General features: G+C 47.9%; 1 protein-coding gene across 1 annotated transcript in view; it reads right to left on the minus strand.

The window, feature by feature from the left end:
- Positions 1-27,321, minus strand: part of LOC138259733 (sperm microtubule associated protein 1-like) — a 554,858-nt gene that overhangs the window by 250,642 nt on the left and 276,895 nt on the right. The window contains exon 2 of the mRNA XM_069207626.1: positions 20,838-20,937. Coding sequence (XP_069063727.1) covers positions 20,838-20,937 — 100 coding nt within the window. The remainder of the gene's footprint in view (positions 1-20,837; positions 20,938-27,321) is intronic.

Raw genomic sequence — 27,321 nt, forward strand, 5'->3', positions numbered from 1 at the left:
GCAGTGGCCTCCTGGGCAGCTGGGCTGGTGCTGGCGGTGGCCTCCTGGCCAGGTGGGCTGGTGCTGGTGGTGGCCTCCTGGGCAACTGGGCTGGTGCTGGCGGTGGCCTCCTGGGCAGCTGGGCTGGTGCTGGCGGTGGCCTCCTGGGTAGATGGGCTGGTGCTGGCCTCCTGGGCATCGGGGATGATGGCGGTCTTCTCTGCCGTGCTGCTCTCCCAGACTTGCCGGGTTTCTTGTGGCCCTTCCCCACCTTGGAAGGTGTCACAGCTGACTCCACACTCCCACCTGTACCCCTGGGAGCGGCTTTGGTGGCTGGAGTCTTCCCCCTCTCCCGCCGGGCACTGGCCAACTTCTGATGCTTCACAGGTGGGGGACTGTCTGTGCTGTGGCTCCGTGCAACACTGGCTGCCCTGATGGCCGGTGCACTCCAGATTCTGGTGACTACAGGCACCACTGGTCCCGGAGATGTTGTGACTGAGGTGCTAGTTCGGGACCTATGAGACGGACGGGGTGGGGGAGGTGTGGGAAAGAGGTCAAGGTTGGACAGGAAAAGTTTTTTGGACACACTGGGACGGGTAGCTGGAGGGGGTTTGGGAGTGGAGGAAGAGGTGGTGGTTGTATGAGGTGTACGTTTGGTGACTTTGGGTGAAGTTGCATGCGCTGGATGCTGTCGTGAGGTGGATGGCTGTTGAGTGGGTATGTGCCTGCGTTTGTGTATCTAGGGAGGGGGTGTCACAGACACACTGGGAGAGGACACAGGGGACGTGTGAATGGTAGTGGGGGTGGTGACTGCACGTGAGCGGGGTGTGGGGGTGGGTGTGCTGGAGAGGGACGTAGTGGCTGTAGAGGTAGTGCATGCAGGTGTGAGTGTAGACGAGACTGGGAGGGAGGAGGGAGACGAGGAGGAGGGGGACACAGTGGAGGCAGTGGATGTTGGTGTGTCTGAATGTGTGTGATGCTTACGTGAATGCCTGGGGGATGTGTGGTGCTTATGTTTGCCTGAGCTTCCCTTGGGTGTTGACGTGTGTGCATGTTGGTCTGTAGGTGTGCTTGGGATAGGCTGAGGTACAGGGGATTGGGTGGGGGTGGAGGAAGTTGGAGGGGGGAGGCTAGAGACGGGGACAATGGCTGCCATCAGTGCTGAGGCCAGAATCTGAAAAGCTCGCTGAAGGGCCGCCTGACCAGAATGAATGCCCTCCAGGAATGCATTGGTTTGTTGCAACTGCCTCTCTACACCCTGGATGGCATTCAAAATGGAAGACTGCCCAACAGTGAAGGACCTGAGGAGTTCAATGGCCTCCTCTCTGAGGGCAGCAGGGGTGACTTGGGCAGGGCCTGAGGTCCCTGGGGCGAAGGTGATGCCCACCCTCCTGGGTGAGAGGGCACGGGGCAAAGGCTGAGGGGCTGCTGGGAGGGTGGTACTGGTAGGGGGGGTGGCGGCTGTACCTGTACATGTGGGGGGCACAGATGTTGCCACCACCACAAGGGAGCTCCCATCAGAGTCGCTGGTGTCAGCTCCTGTCCCCGCCGTTGAGCTCCCCTCGCCCTCCGTCCCACTTGTGAATTCAAACTCCGTAGTGTCGCCCTTCAGGGCCATGTGGGATGCAGCTCCCTCGTGCTCCGCTGCCACTGCTCCTCGGCCTGATGATGCTAATGCACACAAGAACAGGGAGATCAAAAAAAGGGGGGAGAAGACAGAAGAAAGACATGTTGAGTGCATGCATTACCGCTACCGTTGGCGGACATGACAGACACAGAAGCCCCCTGCACTACACCGCACTCTTGGGCTCCACTGTTCAATTCCTGGGACATGGCCTACAAGGCTATGGACGACATCTACACACATAGATGACACAGGGGCATGACTAGGTGTGCTTGGCACTCTACAGAGGTGGGGTGGGGTGCCACATGGCCTGCCTTACGGAGGGGCCTTGCCTACGGAACTCGCCCTGGCCTAGGGAAACCCATAGCCCACCTCCCCCACCCGGACCCCTCCACTGCACGCAAAGTCAGCAGAATGAGAGTGTACTCACCCCCTTGTGGCTGCTGTGATGCCCTCAAGCGCCCATCCAACTCAGGGTAGGCCACCGCCAGGATCCTGAACATCAGGGGGGTCATGGTGCGACGGGCACCCCTCCCACGTTGAGAGGCCATCCCCAGCTGAGCCTCCGCCGTTTTCTTGGTCCAGCGGAGAATGTCCTCCCATCTTTTACGGCAGTGGGTGCTCTGTCTGTGGTAGACCCCCATGGTCCGGACGTCCTTGGCGATGGCACGCCAAATATCTTTTTTCTGGTGGGCGCTGACCTACATGAAATGTACAGGGGAAAAAGACAAGTTATTACCAACTGCACCGTCAAAGTAATTGGCCCCCATCCCTACCCTTGCCATGTGGCACATGCATTCACCGTCTTTCATGCACGCAGCACTCTCCCCCCTTCCTTCTTACATCCAGCCCTCTCCACACAGGCATAGCCCATACAACATGCTCCCTGTGTACTTACCTGTTTGTCTAGAGGACCGTAGAGTAGCGTGTACTGGGGGAGGACCCCATCCACGAGCTTCTCCAACTCCTCCGATGTGAAGGCAGGGGCCCTTTCCCCAGACACTCGATACATTGTCTCTTCCAGACCGAGGTCACAGCAGCACTTGCAGTGTAGGTCCTCTCCTGTCGAAGATCAGGTATCGAGTGATTGAACAGTTAGAAAATGGTGGTCACGTCCACGGCGGTGCGTAGCGTCACCGCCGGCGTACATCGTCATTGGCTCCTGGGACCCATAGGGTCCAATGTTAACCAATGCAGCACTGCGCCGCGGTCTTCGACCGCCTACCGCGACGGTGTACAACGCCAGCGCAGTTACCTCACATCCCATTGTCCCACTTTAGAGGTCAGGCAGCCGCCATTTCAGGGGCCCACATGGCTTCATTTCCAACTACGTCACACATACCTAGGCCTAGACTCAACACAAATACAGGCCACGTTTTGTGTATGATTGGTGTTCTGGGTAAACTGTGGGTACGTACCTCTGAGTTGTTTGACTCTGTGCTCGCTGTTGTCCTTCATAGGCACCGTCCGCTGGGACATGTGAGGAGATGGTGGCATCCTCTGGTGTACTGACCGTTGGAAGACCTGTCGACAATGGAGGAGCGACATGTGATTATCACATACAGGCTTGACCGTGCCACAATCCAGGAACTGTGTACCCAGTTGGAGCCAGACCTGATATCAGCAATCCGCCATCCCACAGGAATCCCCCCTCAAACGCAGGTGCTGTCAGTGCTCCATTTCCTTGCAAGTGGGTCTTTTCAAACAACAGTGGCCATAGCATCAGGGATGTCCCAGCCTATGTTTTCCAACATATTGTCCAGAGTGTTGTCTGCCCTTCTGAAACACATGCGGAGCTACATCGTTTTCCCTCAGGTGGAGGATTTGCCTACAGTGAAAGGGGATTTCTATGCCCTGGGACATATCCCCAACATCATAGGTGCCATTGATGGGACACATTTGGCTTTGGTCTCCCCCCACAGGAGTGAACAGGTGTACAGAAACCAGAAGAGTTATCATTCTATGAATGTACAGATGGTATGTTTGGCAGACCAGTACATCTCCCATGTGAATGCCAAGTTCCCTGGCTCAGTGCATGACGCCTACATCCTGCGGAATAGCAGCATCCCTTATGTGATGGGTCAACTCCAGAGGCACTGTGTGTGGCTATTAGGTGAGAACCTGGAGGCAAGTCAGTGGGAATGATTGTCTGGGTCTGGGGATATCCCTCCAGGTTAGTGCGTGTCTAACAGTTGTCCCTCACCATTTGCAGGTGACTCTGGTTACCCCAACCTGTCATGGCTACTGACCCCACTGAGGAATCCCAGGACAAGGGCAGAGGAATGCTACAGTGAGGCCCATGGGCGAACTAGGAGGGTGATCGAGCGGACCTTCGGCCTCCTGAAGGCCAGGTTCCAGTGCCTCCATATGACAGGTGGATCCCTATTCTACTCACCAAAGAAGGTGTGCCAGATCATCGTGGCCTGCTGTATGCTTCATAACTTGGCTTTGCGACGACAGGTGCCTTTTCTGCAGGAGGATGGTCCAGATGGCGGTGTTGTTACAGCTGTGGAGCCTGTGGACAATGAAGACGAGGAAGCAGAGGAAGAAGACATGAACAACAGGGACTCAGTGATCCAGCAATATTTCCAGTGAGACACAGGCAAGAGTACAGACCTACCTACTACATGTACTTTAACACTACTACCTCTCTACTGTGTGTCGTTTTCACCCAGTTTATGGTCACTGAGTTGTCACTTTCCCTTACGATTTCACAGATGTGGGTCCCACTGTGTGACATCTGCTTAGATTCCTCATGGACTAGAGCTGTGTGACATAGGTATGTTGACATTACAATTGAAAGAGCATTTTGTCACTGTAATTGCTAATACACTATTTCGAAATCACAGACAGACTCCAGATTGTTTTGTGATTTAAGTGTGTTTATTTAACTGCTCAATATTGGAGGGGGTAGTGAAATGGTGAGGGGTGATGGCAGAGGAATGTCCATGGCAGAGTCCAGTCTATTAGTCTCACAGGTGCATTGCCCAAATGGGCATAGGAAGTGGAGCTGGGGCAGTTTAAGTATGGACAGGGTGACAAAGTGGGACAGTAGGATGACAATCAGGGTGGTCTCATTTCTTGGCGGGCGTCCTGTCCACTAGCGCCGGCGGAGGTGGTGGGCAGTTCATCATCCATGCTAGTGTCAGGGGCCCCTTGAAGTGCCACAGTGTCCCTCCTGGTGTTGAGTACTTCCTTCAGCACCCCTACGATGGTGCCCAGGGTGGAGCTGATGGTTCTGAGTTCCTCCCTGAAACCCATATACTGTTCCACCTGCAGGCGCTGGGTCTCCTGAAACTTGGCCAGTACTGTTGCCATTGTCTCCTGGGAGTGGTGGTAGGCTACCATGATGGAGGAGAGGGCCTCGTGGAGAGTGAGTTCCCTTGGCCTGTCCGCCCCCTGTCGCACAGCAGCCCTCCCAGTTCCCCTGTGTTCCTGGGCCTCCGTCCCCTGGACCGTGTGCCCACTACCACTGCCCCCAGGTCCCTGTTGTTGTTGGGGTGGTTACGTTATCCTGGGTGCCATGTAGTGGTGGACACACTGCTGATTGACGCGTCCTGGGGACGGAGGTATGGGCCCGCTGGGTGGGTGCTGTGCTGGTGTTTCCAGAGGGGGGAAGGTCTGTAGTGGCCTGTGACTGGGTGAGGGGAACCGACTGTCCCGAGGTCCCCGATGGGCCGTGCTGGTGATCCAGATCCAGTTGGACAGAGCTGCTGTCATCACTGTGGGCCTCTTCTGTTGGTGGTGTGGACATGTGTGGACCCTTCTGTCTGGTGACGTTGGGTAGGGGTCCTGCAGGGGTATAAAAGGATGGTTATTACATCTGTGTGTGTCATGGTGTGCAATGGGTGGGTGACCGTGTACCCCAGTGCTTGCATTCCTGTGTGGGACCTTGTGTGATGATGGTTCAGGGGGTTGGATGGGTATGTGCAATGGCCATGCTTCAGTGATGGGTGTCCATGCTTTGTTGTTGCATGCAGGGCTTGGTGTTGGGATGGGTGGTTTGTGATGTTGGGACATATGTGAGGAGTTGGGGTGCTGGGGGTGAGGGTGGGGGTATGTGATAGCATGCAGGTAGGGTGGAGGATGTAATAATTAGGATTTGGCTTACCAGAGTCCATTCCACCAACTACTCCTGCAAGGCCCTCAGGATGCAGAATCGGCAAGACCTGCTCCTCCCATGTTGTTAGTTGTGGGTGAGGAGGTGGGGGTCTGCCGTCAGTCCGCTGAACCGCCTGGTGGTGTCTTGAGACCACGGAACACACCTTCCCCCGTAGGTCGTTCCACCTCTTCCTGATGTCCTCCCGATTTCTTGGGTGCTGTCCAACTGCGTTGACCCTGTCCACTATTCTTCGCCATAGCTCCATCTTCCTTGCAATTGAGGTGTGCTGCACCTGTGCTCAGAATAGCTGTGGCTCTACCCGGATGATTTCCTCCACCATGACCCTGAGCTCCTCCTCCGAGAACCTGGGGTGTCTTTACCGTGCCATAGGGGGGTGTAGGTGATGTGTGGGGTGGAGTGTGTGGTGATAAGTGTGCTGATATGTAGAGGTGTGTTGTGTGAGGTGCGTGGCAGTTCTGTGGGTGATGGTGTTGTGTGCCTGTGGATGCTGTTGTTCTTGCTGGTGCTGTCTCTCTCTGGCCTTCTTTCAGAATTTTTGGTCGTGGGGGTTTGTGGGTGATGTGGGTGTGTGTTTTATATTGTAATGGGTGTGTGGGAGTGGTGTGTGTATGTGTATCAGGTGTGTGTATTTCGAATTGTCCAATGTGGCTGTGAAAACACATGTGTGTGTGTATTTTGAGCGCGGCGTTGTGTACCGCCAATGCAATACCGCGGTTGAAAGACCGCTGCGTGGATTTGCGTGTTGTGATAGTGTGGGCGTATTCCTGTTGGCATGATGGTGGAGGTTTTGTTTTCACCAGTTTATCACTGACCTTTGGTGTGGCGGACTTTTGTGGGTGTCTGAATTTAGCAGATTCCGAAATGTGGGTCATAATAGCTGTGACGGAAATCTGCAGCAGCGGCGGTGTGTTGGCACTCTTCTGCACGGCGGTAGGCGGCTTTTATCGCCAATGTTGTAATGACCGCCTAAGTCCTCTCATTCTAGGGACTTTCACAGTTTGAAATGTATTGACATCACGACTTGGCTGAACAACACCATCCTACACCATCAACGGACACTCCCGCTTCCAGTGTCCCACGTTTCCACACAGTTGACACATCTTTTTCATCCCTTACACATCATTCTGAACCACTACAGTATTAAAATCTGGACCACAATTCATATTGACTCCACGACCCCTACCTCTCATCTGAGGTTGGAACATGACAGTTCCCTGCTGCTGCGGTATCTGTTGCATTAGCGCTCCTTGCACTCCTGTTTGAGCTGCCTTAATTTGCATCACCATCACCTTCAACTTTTTCTGCTTCAACTCAATCTCATCACTACAGTGTTTTGCATACTGCAGCACCTCATCAATCGGTTTCGCTTGCCAACAAATCAAATGACCTACTTCAAGTCTCAATCCTTCGATGAACCTGAACACAAAGTGCAACATGTCTTTTGGCTCAATTGCTTCTTTACCACTGTTGTCCTTGATCGCTGTCACCAATCTCTTATAATAGGTATGTATCAACTCCTTCACCTCCTGCACTGTCCTGTCAATCCTCTCCAGTCAATATTTTAGGCGAGATTCTCGTCTTCAGGAACTCAATCACCTTATAATAATGTTTCATTACTTCAGGTGATGGTGCACCTGTAACTCTATCCCTTTCCGGTTCACTCGTCGGCCAATCCACTGCTATCTTGCATTCAACCCACAAGTCAGCTGGAACCACTATCTCCAACAAAGTATTCAAGTCTTCTCAGAGACATTTAGAAAGTTTCACAAATCTATCTGTCTGCTGGTACCACTCAACCGGTTTCTCTCTCAGTTTTGGGTAATCATTTGTCAATGACAGAATATCACTCCTGTGCCATGGAACATGAACAAACTGCCCTCCGGGAATTTCCCTCACCAGTAACATTTTTACTGGATCCTTTTCTTCCGGAACACTTTCAGACCCTTCTTGTGAATCTCGTTTCCATTTATCCTTCTTCTTTGCCCATCTGCCTTTTCACTTTTTTATTGCTCCCCAAATCTGAGCACTCTGCAATAATTCTTTTAGATGCGCTTTCATCCCTGCTGACCTCATGTGTTCAAAATCTTTTGCCTCGAAGTCTAACCTGTAACTCCTCTTCAAGTGTTTTGTCCTCTCAATCTCTATGTCATGTTTGTCTGCTAGATCTGCCAATTTCTGATGTATCTTGCCCACTTCTCTTGTAATCTTCGGACACAAGTACCTCAGCTCTTCTTCTGTAAAGGATTCTAATCTATTCACTCCCATCGATCCCTCGACTAGTTCAGTTATTTCTGTAGCTAGCCTTACATGATCAATCTGCTCTTCGCTCTTGGATGCATTTCGAGGAGTATTCAAACTATCCAACCATTCATTCAACTGCTGTGCTGTCAATCCCTGTAACGAGATATTACTTGCATTCGGCACTGGCACCTGCTGTACCACTGCACCTGGAGTTTTTGGTGTCAAAAGCTTCAAGCTCTGACTTGCATTTAGGCCATTTACCGCATCTGGAAGCGCAACAGGTGGTCTAAGATCCATTAACGGTCTAGATCCATCAAAGGTCTGACCCATAGATGATATCACCTGCACATGATCTTTCACTCCCCTCCTCACGAGGCTCTATGACATTTCACACTTTTCTCCTGCAATCAACTTATTTTGTGCAAACAATGGTACCGCTGGACCAACAGTAATCGGCAGCAATATTGCATCTGGTGCTGCTCTGATGCTCGCATTTTGTGGAAGGGCTACCCCATATTCTGATTCATCACTGGTGTCACATCTGACTGTGTCCCTGCCACTGGAGTGAACTTCTGCAAATCCTGTGGCTGTACCTGAGGTAACAACATTGGAGTCGGCTCAGTCTGAACTAGCATTGGCCTTGGAACCACTTGCTCCGATGGCACCACTAAGTTCGAAGTTGTCTCAAGAATTAGTACATCTGGATAAATTATCTGTATCAATGGTTGGTACATCGGCGCTTGGACCTTTGAAGTAGTCACTGCATTAGGAGTACTCTGTACTAACTCTTGTATCTGTCCATTGTCTGTCTGCACTTGTCCCACTGTTCCCGTCACTTCAGCAGGAGCAGTCAGAACAGAACTAATACTTGGACCCTCTTCATGCGCCGCATACGGCGGAGGTCGATCCCTCAATATCTATGCAATAAGATCTTCAACATCTGAATCTTCTTCCTCCACATAAGTCTTTTTCTTTTTCTTACTCCCTGAACTCTTATCACTCTTGCCAGTATCCTCTTTCTCTACTGACTCATCTTCCTCTGTGATAGCAGGAAACAACCTAACACCCTGTAACGTTGCCATTCTCCACTTCTTCTGTTCCCAATCCCATCTTGCCTCTGCTAAGGACTTCTCTAATTCCTTATTCTCCTCTTAAATTTCATCTCTTGCTGCTGTCTGGCTATGAGCTCCCACACTGCTAAAGCCTCAACTTGTGCAGGTCTCAGAAGTGGCTTCATCTCATATAATGCCATTCGCAACTGATCCAAAATTCTCAAATTGAACGTTCCATGCTCTGGAAACGCTAAAGCTCCCTGTTTCTCTGTCAATTTGCACCATTGCTTCAGCCAAAGACATGGCACAACACCTTGCTCCTCCATCACAATAAATGCCAGAGAATTTTCTGGTGGGGTCAGCTCCCCAACTGTCGCCTTGATGTAAGAATCACCCTTCATGGCACTCCTGAACGCTTTGAAAAACTTCATCTTTGCTATCTTTTGTGTATTAATTCAATGAAGAAATGACTTTTACTCCCAAGATTCCTTTTACCCGCTTACTCAACCAATTGCTTCTCTTTTCACTAACCAACCTATCCCAGCGCAGCTCACTCTGACCTCACACTCACACACTGCGGCTGACAAAGTCTTGCGGCTTGTCCTCCTAATCTTCAATTCACACAAAACTAATGCAAAAATTATTGAGAGCACTAATCAAAACCAATAATCAAAACAAACCTGCTGGTTTACTACAGGTAGGTACACAATTGCTTCAGAGACCTTATGGATTTTCACTGATGGCCCTTTTGCTCATACAGCTATTCATCTTTCTCAGTCTCCCACATTCGCAAGCAAAGTTCGACCTGCGAATTTCACTCTCAACTGATCAATGGGTATGTCCTGGTGCACATAGGACTCGCCAAATCTCAGTTGAAAAGCTTCTCTTATTCACTTAAATCACACACCGACTTGTTGACCACGTCCGATCAACCTACTAAACCAGACAGATTACAACATATAACCAAGTGTCTCCAACACTTGTCAATATACTCCGGAGTCTTAGACCACGCAGGATCCTTACATCACCAACAACCACATGGAAATTTTTTGAGCACAAAACGCCACTCACATGTGAAATTCGACCACTTCTCCACTCTCACAATGAGGAGTACGCACACTCCTACTAAATTTTACCTGGAGTATGCAAACTCCCTACTTTATCTCTCATATATCACCATTCACTTGCGGTCTGCTTAAGCCTTTGCAAGTGCAACCTACCACTTTCACACTATCACAAATACACCAAGAACATACCCAACTTTACTAGCGTGATCCAGGATCTGGGAAAGTCGTTTCTGGGCTTAAGCGGACATCATCTTTGCTACAATTGCCATTCAGAAAAACAAAAATTCAAACCTCATAAAATGAACAACTTACCCTAACTCAAGCTACCACCATAACCAATAATCACCACATAACTAGTTCTCCAAGGAAAGTAACCATCAAGCTGCTACCAAAAACTGCTAGTGCGCCTGTTCCTTAGTAAGTAAACTTACAAGGGGACGCGCATAGAACCTTTTGAATCGCATGGAGTATCCAAGCCATGTAGTGACTAATGTTATTAATATGCACTATAACCAATCATTATTCACTAAGAGAATCATTAGTCATAAGACAATTAGATCAACATTTCCATGAATGACCACAGCTCAATATACGTTTTAACTATTTTTATTTACGTATTAGTTACAATCCTAATGCATCGGTTAATTCAAACTTCATTCAATCAGCTCAGAATTAGTTTAATAGAGACCACCGACAACATAATCAAATCAGAACTTGAGAAAACATATGCTCTAATGCTTCAGCATAAGCTAAAAAAGATGAATATATCGACATTAATAACAGAGTTCAGCAACCAGTTCGTCAATCATTTGTCACTGTCAAATCACCCATAGGAACCCTACCTAACCCAGATTAGCATCAGCATGTGGGACTTCATGTGAAAACAATTTAGAAACGTGAATTTGGTAAACATCTAGCTAGAAGATAAACTATAAAAACAGCGCAGTTGGTACCTAGAAAGAAAGGCACAAAAGTTAACCAGTCACATTGTCAGAGCTACCTATCCATGGAATGGATCAGCAACAAAGTCAGTCTTCGTCTTCAGGTCATCATTCGATCAGCAACGCATCAGGCTCTCAGCGCAGGAGCCCAATGACAGAATCTCGAATTGTGTATCCTGACATCATCAATTCTCCCCTCACATCTGCACCTCACATCTCTCGCATCTGAACTTTTAGCCCCTTGTCATGACTTTTTATTAGAGTTTTCCAGTCCATCCCCCTAATTTCTAATTGGTCAATTTATTACCAGTTATGAGTCTATCCAGTAATATTATTTTTGCAAATCTATGAATTCTAATATTTCGCCGTTCTCAGGTCATTGATTGGTTCACTGTACGATGTCCTCATCATCCGGCTCATCAGTTATCGAAAATGTTACATCTTCTTCTCCAGTCAGTGTCTCAATTGTTTGAGTCCTGGGAAAGTACATCAAGTCTGTCTTACACCACATTTAGTTACAATTTTAGTTCCATCATCTGCTGTTCTTTGGTACATTGCAGAAAACTCTAGCAAAGCTGTGGGTGCAAAGCATTGTTCTGCATTAGAGTATAAATGGGATTTATACGCTATGGGCACCGTGACACCCCCCTTAAAGGTGACATAAGTAAACCCAATGGCACCAGCAATTATTCAGATGACCAAATTTGTTTTGTTATCACATGTGCTTAGGTGTTTTGCTTCTAGCATGTCCTGTTGCAATTCCCTAAGGATGCGTGTGTGTTCAACTGACTAGTGTTTGACCGCTCCCTGCCTCCTGGGGGAGCTGGCGTTGATGTCACAGACAGGAAGCTGCTAAACATGCATGTCTGCGGGTAGGGAAACAGAGGAAACCTCTGCACCCAGCGAGCGAGAGCTATTTCACAGCTCTGGCTTGCTAGGACCGAAGTATTTGCTCTGAATTGACAGGAGCTGTTAAAGCTCCCTACAAGTCAGAGCAAATAGCTATGTCCCATGGGTGGGCATCCCGAGACATAGCAGGAGCAGACCCTGGGGAGTGGCGGACCCCAGGGCCATTATTGGCTCCATGAAGGGGTTCCCCTCCAACATTCAAGTTAGCCGTGGGGAGGTCGTGGTCACCAGGGGCCTTGGGTCCGCAACGGACCCCCTTCATTATCTGTTTTCAGTTTATTTCAGCCCTGGGAGGTGGCGGTCCCTGGGGCTTCACTGGGGATGTGTGGTCCCCCCCTTAATGTGAAATAAATTGCCCCGGGAAGGTGGCGGGCACCGGGGCTGCATGGGGGTCATGCAGGCCCCGTGTTAATTTAATCATTTGCTCAAAAGAGGTCCCTGAGTCTGTGGAGAGACACGCGCCCCCGCATTAATTGTTAGTTTAGTCCTTGAGAGGTGGCAGTCCCTGGGGCTGCAGGGGGGCCACATCGCCCCTCCTAAATGTGAAATAAATTGCCCTAGGGAGGTGGTGATCTCTAGGGCTACATGGGTGTAATGCAGACATCCCCGCATTAATTCAATCCTTTGCCCTGGGCAGGTGGTGGTCCCCAGGGCTGTTAGTTTAGACATGGGGAGGTGGCAGTCCTCAGGGTTTTGGGGGGCTGCGTGGGCCCCCACATATAACTGAATATAACCCCAAGGGGGGTGGAGGTCCCTGGATCTGCAGAGGGGACCACATGGGCCGCCTGTGTTAATTTTTTCTTTTGAACTGGGGAGGTGGTGGCCCCCGGGGCTATGGCTCCCCCACATATAATTGAATATAAGGCCTGGGGAGGATCCCTTCTTTATTCTTTATGTGCCCCTGGGACCAGGCCCATCCGGTGGCTTTGGTAAAACAAGCATGGGAGTCCACACTTTTTCTTTTTACATTTTTGCCGCAGATTTGCGACCCTGTAAATGTAAAAAAAGAAGCTTTTTTGCCGCAGAGAGATTCCTCTGGGACCCCGGCACCAGAACTAACAGAATTACAACAAATATGGCAGAAAGGTAGATCTTGGTCCAGAAAGAGTGATTTTTTAAATTTGGTGCAAATCTGTTAAGTAGTTTTAGGGTTATTAAAAGAAAAATAAATTTATAGGGACTTGGAGGGACCATTAATCTAACAGATCTCATGAGTGAGATCTGATTGGCTGCCAACCACAAAGTGTTGGCAGCCATCATGGACTCAGACTCAGCAGAGTCCCAAGGAAAAAGTTAAAAAAAACAGAAGGGGGTACGGTAGAAATACCCTAATCCCCTAGGCCTGCTGCTAGGGCCACGCTGGTGTCCAAAATGTTTTTTATAATTTTGCCATAAATTTGTGGAGGATGCGCAAATCCATAGCAAATCCAGTTGTTGCTGCACTCTGCGTGAGGGAGCAATGCTGGCTCCCACTGGAGGCGGAGAGCTGGCTGGGGCCACAGTGGCATTGAGGCCCCCCTGCTACTCCCAACAGTTGTCAAATGGGTGCCCTGAGTGGGTCCACAACACTCACCATTAACTGTCTGGGCCCCAGGGTATGGGGTCCCTGGGGCCAAAACTGACCCAAGTGGGGGCCGCATAACCCCCCCTCCCATTGTAGTAATTGACCAGGACATGAGGAATGGGACCTGCAGGGTGGCAATAGGCCTGGGGACAAAGGGGATGCAGGACCACCCAGACCTTTTATTTATGGCCGGGCCTCAGGGGATGGGGTCCTCAGAGCCAATATTGGCCCAGGGAAGGGGACTGTGTGCTCCCTCCCCATTATTTATGTGGCCATGTCCCAGTAGGTGGCCCTAGGAGGGGACCATTTGGTCCCCTTCCCCAATTAGTAATTCCATTGGCCCAAGGGATGGATGGCATGCCTCCCTCCCCATCACTAAATTGCCAGGCCCTGGAGATGGGTTCCTTGGGGCCAAAATCAGCCTTCAGGGCCTCCATGGTCCCCTTCCAAATTAACAAAAGATGAGGACCCTGGGGATGGGGTTCCCGGGGTAAATATTGGCCTGGGGAGGGGTCTTACAATCCCCTCTCCCCATTTACAATAAGGCCAGGGCATAGGAGAAGGGGGTCCAACGGGCTGAAATAAGGCCTGGGTAAAGGGCTACATACATTAGAAAATGGGTATTACATTTCCCAACAACTCCATGGGCATCTGCTAGGACAACGTCATTGAAACTACGTGTGAATACACCAATTGCCTTGAAAAAGAAGTTCCAGCGTTTCCCTATAAGCCAGATAACAGAAAGGAGATGCTGAGTGAAAGCGCAATGCCAGAACTTTCCCATAAGATGAATAACTGAAGGGACACACCAATGAAAGGCGAAGTAGATCCTTCGGAGCACCGTGACCTGCTTGAGGAAAAGAGGAAAAAATGACCACACACTCTTGGAAGGTATGAGTCTGACAAAGATGCAATGTGTTGTGCTATCAAGGCAAATAACTATCCGAAATAGCTCAAAATGAACATGTCACAATTACAGCAAACTCCTTACAGTAACCGGTTGAGTTACCGGAAATAAAAACAAACAGGAGCACCAGTAGGTAAGCAACACATAGTAGAAGAAAGTCAGGATGTGAAATAGGGAGCACATCATGGACATCAATTAGGGGTCGCCAGGGGTTGCATCTGTGACCCCTGGCACTGATTTTGTGACCCCTAGTCTCAGAGGTGGCAAAATCAGTTCCAGGAATAGATAGGCAGCTTGTCCATAGTCCTTATGGATATCGAAAGGGACTCCACTCTGTTTTCGCAAAAAAAAATTACTACACTAATAGAGAATGTGTGTGTATGTGTAAGCATGTGAGTGTGAGTGAAACTGAAGTTCAAAGGGCATGTGATCTCATTTTCGCTACCCCTGACATTTTGATGAATTGACGTTCATGGAGCACATATGGGTGTTTACAAGTAAGGCTTCAACGACAAATTCTTCACCGGGTGCAGTGATGCGATAAAGTGTTTATATGAGATCCATTCGTTTTTTTGATGGTTCACCTCCGGGTTTTGAGGTTTCACCTCTGACGAAAAGCATGCTCTATAGACTTTCTTGAAGCATGGATATTAACTTAATTGCATTTGGGGGTGTGTCCCAGTCATTAACGTCACATTATAAATCATGGTGTGAAATCCACGGAAGTGCATGAACAATAATTAGCTCTTCTAGTCCAAAAATGGTCAGGAATCATTCATTTATATTTACAATTTCAGTTTCTTTTTCCCCCACCATTTCCCCCTCCCTTCTTGTAATTTAAACGTATCTATAGGGTCCGAACCAAGATGCATAACATGATGCCCTGATGATGACCTCGCAAGAACTCATAAACTCAGATTGTATGGAGGTCGAAATGCGCTGGCAAATATGGCATGAGGAACGTTTAAATGACCTTTCTTGCAGCATCTACAGCTTTGAGTATTATTGAAATGTTGATTAAAATCAGTGAAGAGGGGGTCAGTATGCAAGCTGTAATCCTCATGCACCAAGGGCCTTTTTGACAAATACTCTTACGGTAATCCATTGTCTTTCCTGTGGATAGCCCTTTCTGTTTATAAACAGAGGGGGATCTGAATAGTGCCTAATTGTATGTACTAAATGAGTGTATGTACATGTTTTATGGTATTTGTTAGACCTGACAGCCGTAGGGTGGTTATCCCCCAACTTTTTGCCTGCCTCCCTCCACTTTTCCTGACACTGTTTTCACTGGTTTTAGGACTCTACCCACTTTCCCACAGCTAACCAGTGCTAAAGTGCATATGTTCTCACCCTTAAACATGGTAACATTGGTTCATCCCCAATTGACATATTTGATCTACTTAAAAGTCCCTAGTAAAGCGCACTACATGTGCCCAGGGCCTGTCAATTAAATGCTACTAATGGGCCTACAGCACTGATTGTGCCACCCAGATAAGTAGTCCATTAACCATGTCTCAGGCCTGCCATTGCAAGGCCTGTGTGTGTAGTTTCATTGCCACTTCAACTTGGCATTTAAAAGTACTTGCCAAGCCTTAAACACCCATTTTTGTATATATAAGTCACCCCTAAGGTAGGCCCTAGGCTACCCATAAGGCAGGGTGCTATGTAGGTAAAAGGCAGGACATGTACATATGTGTTTTATATATCCTGGTAGTGAAAAACTCCTAAATTCATTTACCACTACTGTGAGGCCTGCTCATTTCATAGACTAGCATTAGGAATGCCCTCATATACTTTTTGAGTAGTAGATTCTGATCTGAAAGGGGTAACCAGGTCATATTTAGTGTGGCCAGAACGGTAATAGAAAATCCCCCTTATTGGTGAGGTTTGATTTTATATGACTATTTTAGAAATGCCACTTTTAGAATGTGGGCATTTCTCTGCACTTAAAACCATCTGTGCCTTACAGCCTGCCTCCAATCAACATCTGGTCTGTGCTGGTTGACAGCTCCCTTGTGCATTTCACTCAGGCAACCACAAACACAGGACACTCTGTCACATCTGCATTCATCTGCATTCTCAATGGGTCTTCCTGGGCTGGAAGGGTGGAGGGCTTGACACTTACATTTCAAAGGCTGGTGGCCTGCCCTCACACAAAGGACTGATAACCCCCCACTGGGACCCTGGCAGAGAGGACTGGGCTGAAAGGGGAACTTGTGCACTTCAAAACCACTCTTTGAAGTCTCCCCCTCTTCAAAGGCATTTTGGGTGCATAAACTGGGTCTCTGACCCCACCAACTCAGACACTGCTGGACCTGCACCTGACTGAACTCTGTCAGAAGACCTGCCTGGCTGCCCAAAGGACTCTCTGGACTGCTTTGCCGAGAAGGACTGCTGCCCTGCTGTTGCCCTGCTGCCCTGCTGGCCTCTGATTTTTCTGGAAGGACTCTGCCTTCCCTCAGAAGGGCTCTTCAAAGGGCTTGGATTGAGCTTGCGTCCTGTTCCGATGTCTCAGGAACAGCAAAGATTTCAACTACTAGCTTTTTGCTAGCACTTGACTCCAGCGACTCCAGAACAACTTCAGTGACGCCGCAGCCTGCTCCTGCTTCATGGTCCGACGTTGCCACGACTCTATTGATGTCACTCAAGGTCATTGCAGCACTGGGAAGTCGACACATTACATCCTGACAGACCGGAACCAGCTACCCCGCCGGGTCACAAGGAATTGATGCATCACAGACTTTGCTGGATCATCGCCCCCTGCATTCGGACTGAACCAACACCTCACCTCCACCTGGTTCGCAGCGCGGAACCGATGCCTCTTTCCTCAGAAGCTGTAAGGGACTGACGCCGCACCGACTCCAGCTACGCCACTTTCCCACGCTACCTTCCTGGGGCTTATGATTAATATGTAGGGGCCATGCGCCCGACTGGTTTCACGTGGACCACCACCTCCTCTGGGGAATAGTTAAAAGAAGAAACAGGGTCCCTTTGGGGCCCCCAAGCCCTGGGGATCACCACCTCCCTGGGGCTACTAACACATTGGAGGTGGGTTGCATGGAGCCACTGATGGCCCTGGGGACTGCCACGCCATAGGGCTGGCTTCTGCTATGTCCAGGGGTGCCTACCCCCGGGACATAGCTGTTTGCTGTGGCTTGACAGCAGCTTTGAAGCTGCAGCCAGTCCACAGCAAACATTCTGGGTTTTGACAGAGGGGCCTGTCAAACAGGTCTCGCTGTCAAAAAGCAGACCTTTCATCTCTGTTCCCTACATGCAGATATGCATAAAGACATGAAAGGTTTGCTCCAGCAAGTAGGCAGCCACTGTTAAAAGCAGTTGTCTGCTTGCTGGAGCAATGGGACTGCAGAGGAGGCCTTGAGACTTCCCCCACGGTCCCAGATAGCCCGTAAAGGGCTTCTTATAAAATTAAATGTAAAAGATGCAGGGACCACGGGGGTGTCCTTGAAGTCTCCCCCGCAATCCCGGATAGCCCATAAAGAGCTCAAAATGTTTGTTTTTATAAAGAAATTCCATAGCTCAGTGTGGAAGTCACAGACCTTCACACTGAGCATTCAGGGTTTCAGTCCAGCCGGACTCGTGTTCCTATTTTCTTTTTTTTTTAGGTAAAAATGTTTAAGGCTCACACTGAAAGATAATCTTGCTCTTTTTAAATACATTTTTTTCAAACTGTACAGAAATATCTAATTCTAAGTAGATCATACACCAAAGCCTAAAAAACTCACTATCTCTCCCTCTTACTTTCTCTCACACTCTTTCAATCTCTTTCTCCCACTCACACACCCACTCAGACACTTACACACCCACTCACTCACCCACTCAGACACTCACACACCCACTCAGAGCCTCGTGCACCCGCTCACAGCTCCAGTCAGACCCTAACGCATCCACTCACAGACCCACTCAGACAGTTATGCACCAATTCAAAGACCCACTCAGAGTCTCACACACCCACTCACAGACCCACTGACAACCTCATGCACCCACTCACAGACACACACACACACCAATGCACCCACTCAAAAATTGATGGGCACACCCAGACAGACACTCTCTCAGCCACTATCCCCCCAGAAAATACTCTCACAGCTTTTCTGACACCCAGAGAGGCAGCGCCAATGTCCACTGTGCACGGTCAAAGGGCTGTGCACATCTCGGGGTAAGGTGGTTAAGGAGTTTGGCCGCAGGGTCTGGCTGCAGGCCAGATTTTGTGGGCAACCTCTACTGCGCAGGGGCGATGTAAGCACTCGGCTTATAGGGGCTAGGCCTTAGCCAGGCCCTGTGGCCAACCGCCACCACAAACGGCCGAAGACCATGCACTGTGGTGGTTAGATAAACGTATAGTAATGGAAATTGCTATATGTAAAATAAATCCATTGCAATTCACTGAAAAAAACAAAGGTTACAGGGACATTATAGTTAGGAAACAGAATTAAAAAAACATAGAAATTACCTTAAAAAAATAAAGGTTACAGGGACTTTATAGTTAAACTCACATATATATATATATATATATATATATATATATATATATATATATATATATATATCAGTAGCCAAAACGCGTAGACATTTTGGTGGAGACAGCGTTGTTTTGATTACAATTGATAATAAAGCGGATGAATTATATTTGCAGAAATTGGTTTCCTCTGCGTTTCTTGGATCCTTGATTGACTTGGTGCAGCTGTTCGCGGAGCAGTTTCTCACCGTTTATGGACAATATATATACATATATATTTATATATATATATATATATATATATATATATATATTTTGTAATGACATGTAGAAAATCTTAATTCAGCAACCTTTGCCGAACAGCACAAAGGTGTGTTCAGTGCCCACCACTGGTCTTTTATCTGTTGTATTCAAGTATTAACAGCATGCAACTATGGGGGTCATTCTGACCCTAGCGGTAAATACCGCCAGGGCGGAGGTACCAGAAGCGGAAAGCCGGCGGTGTACCGCCGACTTTCCGCTGCCCATGGGAATCCGCCATGGCGGCGCAGCTTGCTGCGCCGCCATGGGGATTCTGACACCGCATACCGCCATCCTGTTCCTGGCGGTTCGCCCGCCAGGAACAGGATGGCGGTATGGGGTGCCGTGGGGCCCCTGGGGGCCCTGCAGTGCCCATGCCAATGGCTTGGGCACTGCAGGGGCCCCCGTAAGAGGGCTCCACAAAGAATTTCAGTGTCTGCTTTGCAGACACTGAAATGCGCGACGGGTGCAACAGCACAAAGGTGTGTTCAGTGCCCACCACTGGTCTTTTATCTGTTGTATTCAAGTATTAACAGCATGCAACTATGGGGGTCATTCTGACCCTGGCGGTAAATACCGCCAGGGCGGAGGTACCAGAAGCGGAAAGCCGGCGGTGTACCGCCGACTTTCCGCTGCCCATGGGAATCCGCCATGGCGGCGCAGCTTGCTGCGCCGCCATGGGGATTCTGACACCGCATACCGCCATCCTGTTCCTGGCGGTTCGCCCGCCAGGAACAGGATGGCGGTATGGGGTGCCGTGGGGCCCCTGGGGGCCCTGCAGTGCCCATGCCAATGGCTTGGGCACTGCAGGGGCCCCCGTAAGAGGGCTCCACAAAGAATTTCAGTGTCTGCTTTGCAGACACTGAAATGCGCGACGGGTGCAACTGCACCCGTCGCACCTTCCCACTCCGCCGGCTCCATTCTGAGCCGGCGTCCTCGTGGGAAGGGTGTTTCCCGCTGGGCTGGCGGGCGGACTTTCGGCGGTCGCCCGCCAGCCCAGTGGGAAACCCAGAATGACCGCCGCGGTCTTTTGACCGCAGTACGGTCTTCTGGCGGTTCCCGCTTGGCGGGCGGCTACTGCCGCCCGCCAACCTTAGAATCACCCCCTATATCTCTTTCATGCACTTCCTTGACATAAGGAGGGACTGGACTGCTGGAAAGGGGGATTTCAGTAATTGGGAATTAGATAGGTAGGGAAGTTAGAGAAAAATGTAAAAAAAATACTGATGACCACTGATTTTTTAAAACATCAGAGAACACTGCCAACATCCACCAGAATTCACACCAAATAGAAATTTAACAGAGGTAAGCCTATTCCTGATCAACAAGTGCAAAGTTACTAGCCTTCTGTGAGCAATGTTTGGGGCAAGGCATAAGATGTATTATCTTTCTTTGGTTACCAGTACTTTAAAAACAGAATATAGGATTGGGGGAAAACAGAACATTTGTTTTCAAACTTTGAGAATTTTGTTGAAACGCACAGTATCACAAAAAGGAACAAGGGACACGGGTCAACACTTTTTAATGAACTAAGTCAAAGCAAAGACAAAATTTATTAAACTGTGTTGTGTGTGTTCTTGTCTCATTTTTTAATGCCAACTAACTTCCCATCACCCAGTCACCAAAGCCTCCTTTGCTCACAGTGCTTCTTACCTGCCCCTATCCAGTTTCTCCTGTTCAGGTACTTCTGACTTGGTCCAAAGATGTGGAAGTAGTCAACCACCCAGCCACCAACGGATGTGCCCCCACGGTTCTGCACAAAAGAAAGGCAAGAATTAAAGAAAGTGATTTTTTTATCCATATTATTCTTGGTAAGGATGGGAGAGACAGCTCCTATGTTCATCTTTCAGAGCTACCAATCTGGTCTGAATATTTGTGGTTAAGTTGTAGGCTGCAGAACTAAGGGACACAGGCTTGTATCAAAATCCAGGCGTTCAGAAGGCTTCTTAACATAGGTAGATCAGCAGAGACCCATAAATAAAGGAACAGATTGTTGTATTGCAGTAGCCTTTAATACAGTGATACTCAAAGTGCGGCCCTCCTGACCTTAATATGCCGCTCTTTAGACAACAGAAGCACTGTGCTGTTGTTAACACGACTCAGCACTAACTTTAAAAATATGTTAAATAAAGGGACAAGCATTCTGCACCATTTAACGTTAGCAACACCTTCATCTTTAAAGACATCTTAGAGCATATGTGTAAAAATATGTTAATGTCTTTAAAATTCAACAAATGTGATTAATTTGCACGTAGAACTGTTTCACCTTAGCACGTTGGATTATATCATTGCAATGAGAAGTATTTTTTTGAAACTTATAGTTTTCAAACATGAATTTAGAAACATTAATCTCCCCCGACCTGACAACAATTGCAAAGGTGAACTAAAAGGCAAACCAGTTGTTATGTGCACCCTTTTGGTGAGCTGGCTTGCTATTATAGATGAACAACATTATAGCTTATTAACTCAAACAAAGGAGACATTTTTGTACAGCAGTGCATCCTGAAGTCATGTTATGTTGAGGACTTTTGTATATCATAATGAAAAAAAAGGAGGGGCAAGTGAAATAAAACATTTGCCTAGGATCACACAATTTGATAAAGTAGGGAAGCCAGGATTGATTCCAGTTGTTTTTGTTCCACATAGTTCAATTCAATTCAGCCACTAGATGTACCTGCTTCACTTCCCTTACACCCACCAATTTGCCCACCCCTCCCCCCACTCATCCACACACACCACCAGGTGCCACCAGTGCATCCCTCGGTACACCACCAACCAAACTTTTTGGTCCCTGGGAAAATGTTTGTGAGCACCCTTGCATTAATAAATACATACTGTTTCCACCCTTATGTGTTCTCCTTTCAGCTTTTAATTTGTTGGCAATCTACTAGCAATTCTGTGGGTAAGCACTTTACCATTTCATTGTCATTATCCCTTTCTTTGTGCATTTAACTTGGGACTTTTACCTTTGCCTTTATATGTTTTGGTACCTTTATTGCACAGAAGTAAGTGGTATAAAACCCATACATGACAGGCAGTCCTAAAATATGGAAAATATTTCTTCGTTATATGTGAAATACGCATTTCGCCATCATAATGAAAGCCTCTAAAAGCATTCTGCAGTGCTGTAAAATTGTCAGGGCTACTAGTTTGATGCAGTATAAATTATGTCATAGAATGTGTCATGAGTGATGCTATATGTGAGGTCATAAGCAGTGCTTGGCGGGGCACAAGCTGTAGTTAGTGCTACTAACTATAACTGCTGAATTTCTGTGGCTTTTTTAGTTGAAACGTTAAAGTTGCCACTAAGAAATTCACCTAGCTATAACATTACTTTAACCTTTGTTTTTCAGTGAATTTCTAAAGTTCTTTTTAAAGGTGTACAGATATTTTTGTCACACCTAAATATAACATTACTTTTACCTTTGTTTCTTTCAGTGAATTTCTATGTTTTTTACAAAGGAATTTACTTATTTTTGTGAGTGTATGTATCATAGATTTACTGTATAATATACCTTGTGTTCAGACATTATTTTAGTAAAAGAATGTTATTGTATCAAAACAGGATATGGTTGACGGTTTGCAAAATATTTGTAAAATGTTTTTGGGGATTAAACAGATAAATATTTAATAGAAATTGTTTATTTGCTCAGTTATTGTAATCCTGATATCGGGACATAGGACGAGCAATCTTTTTTTCAGGTGTCAATACTCACGAGAGGATTGCGAGAAGCTCACTGGGGGCCCTTGAAATTGTAGTTACAATTTTTATTGCTAGTTATTCTATATGGTTCTTTATCATGTTTTCAGTTACTATTTAATGCTAAGCTATACTAGAGTACTGCATAAAAGATGGTTGGATATATATTTATTATAAAAGAGATGGCTCTCACAAGACGCTTCTGGGAGCCGGATACACAGTTCCCTGCGTGGACTCCGTGGGGGCTGTACTCTCTATTTGGCTCTTTCAACCCACTCACAATATCGTACACTTAGAATTAAATTACAGTTTTTGCAGTAATTTTGATCAAAATAGGACATGAGACATGTTAAGGTAGAAAGATTAACTGTGTACTGTTCTATGGAAGATATAAAAGAGTAATTAACACTTGCACAAATATATCTTTTCTAAGAGAACATTGAGTATGAATGCATTTACAGGCATTAGGGTCTCTACTGATCACTCTGGAAAGTTTAAAGGGTTAGTGTAGAGGGTTTTAGACCAACACTAGGCCCTCTCCTATCAGATTTAAACAGAGTATACTTTGGTTGTGGTACTGTTCCTTGAAAGAGTAACTCCCTGTAATACAAGCCCATACAGAGTAAAGGGTTCAGATTTATAACAGTGCACCATCTTTCCTTACAGCCCTGCACAGGTTAGACAGTGGGTGTGAAGGGATTTAGTAATACACCAATGTCTCTCAGCAGGTGTTTTTCTCAGAGTGAATTGGGTGTTTGGTTCAGATTAGAAAGAGCTATCTCTGTACTGAGACTTCTGTTGACAATAAGGGATATATGTAGAAGGATCTATGCACACACTAGGCCTTCTCCTATCACACTTTAACAATCCACAGAATCTGTATGGTCCAGTTTCAAGAGAATGGGGCTCCTTTTATTACGTGTATACAAAGTAAAACTTTTTTTTAATGATAACATATCCTCTCTATTGAGACATCTCACTGAGATGACAGGTGTATGTAGTAGGGTGTGTGAAGACAGAAGACCTATGTCAAAGATGACAGGTGTGCGTAGTATGGTTTGTGGAGAGGGACTGGCCTCTCTACTGATGATGGGTGTATGGAGTATTGAGTGGATAGGGACTGCCTGTTCCTCTCGACCTCTCTCTCACATGGCAAGTGTGTGTAGTAGTGTGCATACTTGGACTGGCCTCTCCTGTCAGACCTCTCTCTCAGATGACAGGTGTGCATAGTAGGGTGTGTGGAGAGAGGCAGGCCTCTCCATGGAGACATCCCTCTCAGATGATGAGTGTGCATAGTAGTGAGTGGAAAGGAACTACCCTTTCCTCTCAGACCTCTCTCTCAGATGACATGTGTGCGTATTACAGTGTTTATGTTGACTGCCCTCTCCTGTCAGACCTGTCTCTCAGATGATGGGTGTGCTTATTATGGTTTGTCACACCAAACTATAACATTACTTTAACCTTTGTTTTTTTCAGTGAATTTCTATGTTTTTTTTAAAGGAATTTACTTATTTTTGTGAGTGTATGTGTGACGGGGTCCTTTATCCCGAGTCGAGGGGATATTGGAAGAAGGGGACAGACGCGGCACTTAAGGGTGTAGTATGTTTATTTATTTCTTCGTTGAGATTGTAGTACTGGCTTTTCCGCCAAAGTGTTATATTCCAAGTCCAAACTAATATATAAATCCCTTTTCTTTTCAGGGTTCCTTGATGTTCCCGGGACAGCCTGGTCCGGTCCGGAGGGAGTGGTCTTGTTCACCCGGCTCTCATGGCCCCAGGATTTCCCAAAACAAAGAAGGAGAAAGGAACAGGTAAGTGGGGAAATTTATCTATATAGGGTTAATTGGGGTTAGTAAGGAGTGAGAGGGGGGGGGGTTTGTGTGGAGGTGAAGGAATGTGGGGGGGGGTACGTTTCTCTTGTGTCTTCCTTTTGTTGTGCCCTGTTTGTGACCCCCTTACAGTTCTATCCACTGGTCTGGGTACGGTCCTTGTGGGGTTACCCTTCAGTTAACTGTGGTGCTACTTAAATGGGATCCCCTTCCCTACATGACCTCAGCCCTCTCCACTTAGCCCCTTTAAACCCAGCCAACCACCCAGAACCCCAGTCCCAGTCCCGGTACGCTCGTACCTGACTTGGCCACGCCCCTCCAGGGACGTGGCCGGCTTGTAGGCGATCTCCCGACTTCGTCTCAACAGGGGCGGGAGGCGCCCAAGGGTTTCCGCTCTCTGTCCGCTGTTCCTTCTCTACGGCGGGGTTTTCCTTCTCTTTTGGTGGTCTACGGCGTTCGTCTCTCCGGCTCTCCCTGACGTCGGCGTCTCTCTCTGGGTTGCGCGACTCTCTTCCTCCGTCGGTCGTCCCTCCTCCTTCTATCTGACGGATGACGTGGGACGTCATCACGTCAGGAATCCCTCGGGTGCCCCCGGGGTATCCTCCGGCGGCCGTTTGCTCCGACCCGGAACCGGCGTCTGGAGGCGCCCGGTTACACATCCCCTCACATGAATGGGGCTGATCGAGCCCCACCAGATCCGGAAACCGGGACAAATAGTCAGCCTGACCCATAAGGTCACCAGGGAGATGGCAAACCTGGAAGGAGAAGGGTTGGAGTTCCATGAACCATCTCAATATACGATTGTTGGTATTCTTATATCTTGAGAGCCACGTAAGGGGTGCATGGTCCGTATACAGTAGGAAAGGTCTGCCCAAAAGATAGTATTGGAGACTTTCGATAGCCCACTTAATGGCAAGACATTCCCGCTCTATAATGGGGTATCTTTGCTCCCTGGGAAACAGCTTACGGCTAATAAAGACGACGGGATGGCTCACTCCGTCTTCATCCTTTTGAAAAAGAACGGCCCCTACCCCCACGTCGGAGGCATACGTTTGTAGATGAAAGGGTTTGTCAAACTCAGGACATTTCAATATCGGTTGGGTGGTGAGACACCTTTGCAAGGTATGATAACTATGAAGTTGAGTCGGGTCTAGTCGTGTGATGTTGTTGGGTTGTCCTTTTCTTAAGAGATTGGTTAGGGGGGCAGCCAAACTGGAATAGTGGGGAATGAACCTTCGATAGTACCCCACTAGACCTAAAAAGGAACGAACTCCCTTCTTCGTGGTGGGAGCATTGGTGTGTAGGATGGCTTCGATTTTATTCTTTTGTGGTCGAAGTATACCGTTGCCAATGTGATAACCCAGGTAGGAGATCTCATTAAAAGCCAGTCGGCTCTTGGCGGGGTTGGCTGTCAGTCCAGCCTTCCTTAAAGCCGAGAAGATGTGGTCTATGTGGACCAGATGGTCTTCCCAGGTCTCACTGAAAATAACGATGTCATCCAGATAGGCCGCCGCGTATCGGGTATGAGGTCGTAACATGGTGTCAATGAGACGTTGGAAGGTGGCGGGGGCGCCATGTAACCCAAAAGGGAGAACCTTAAAGTGATACAATCCTGAGGGGGTAGCGAAAGCCGTCTTTTCCTTGTCTTCGGGACCCAACGGGATCTGCCAATATCCCTTGGTCAAGTCAAGGGTAGACATGTATTTCGCTTTCCCCAACCTTTCTAAGAGCTCGTCTATCCTAGGAAGAGGATAGGTGTCAAATTGTGATATGGAATTGACCCGTCTAAAGTCAATACAGAAACGTATAGAGCCATCAGGTTTGGGTACCAAGACCACGGGCGAACACCAGGGCTTTTGGAAGGTTCTATGATGTCTAGATCTAACATCTTCTCGATTTCGTTTTCTACGAGGGTTTTCCTAGCTTCAGGGATACGATAAGGTTTTAGTCGTACGGTCTTCCCAGGTGGTGTGAGGATTTGATGATGTACCAATCGTGTTCTACCGGGTACCGAGGAGAACACCCAACCGTGTTTATCAAAGAGGTTCTTCAATTGTCTATTTTGTTGAATCGAGATCTCTGTATTAATGATAGGAACCTCTCTCTCGCCAGGGGGATCAGTGGGGCACCACCCTATCTCTAATTCCTTAACGGTATTAACTAGGCAGCCGTGCCTTGGGTCGTTCGGAGGTTCTTCCCATCTTTTTAATAAGTTAACATGGAAGATCTGTGACCTAGGGGGAGTGTCGTTAAGCTAAATTTTATAAGTTACGGGGGTTACTAGTCCTGTTACGGTGTAGGGTCCTTGCCACTTGGCCAACAATTTGTTGTCTGAACTGGGGAGAAGAACTAGCACTTTATCTCCTAGGGAAAAGGACCTTAATTGGGTATTTCGATCATAATACCTTTTCTGTTTGTCTTGGGCCCTCTCCATGTGTTCCCTTACGCTTTCCCATACTGTATGTAGGTGGGTTTTTAACTCACGGGCGTACTTTAGAATGGTTTTTTCCCCGTCTTCTTCTTCCCACATCTCAGCGGCCATATCTAGTAGGGTCCGTGGTTGTCGCCCAAACAACAGCTCAAACGGGCTATGGCCCGTAGAGGCTTGT

The sequence above is a fragment of the Pleurodeles waltl genome, chromosome 9, assembly GCF_031143425.1.
Source record: "Pleurodeles waltl isolate 20211129_DDA chromosome 9, aPleWal1.hap1.20221129, whole genome shotgun sequence".
NCBI classification, from domain to species: domain Eukaryota; kingdom Metazoa; phylum Chordata; class Amphibia; order Caudata; family Salamandridae; genus Pleurodeles; species Pleurodeles waltl.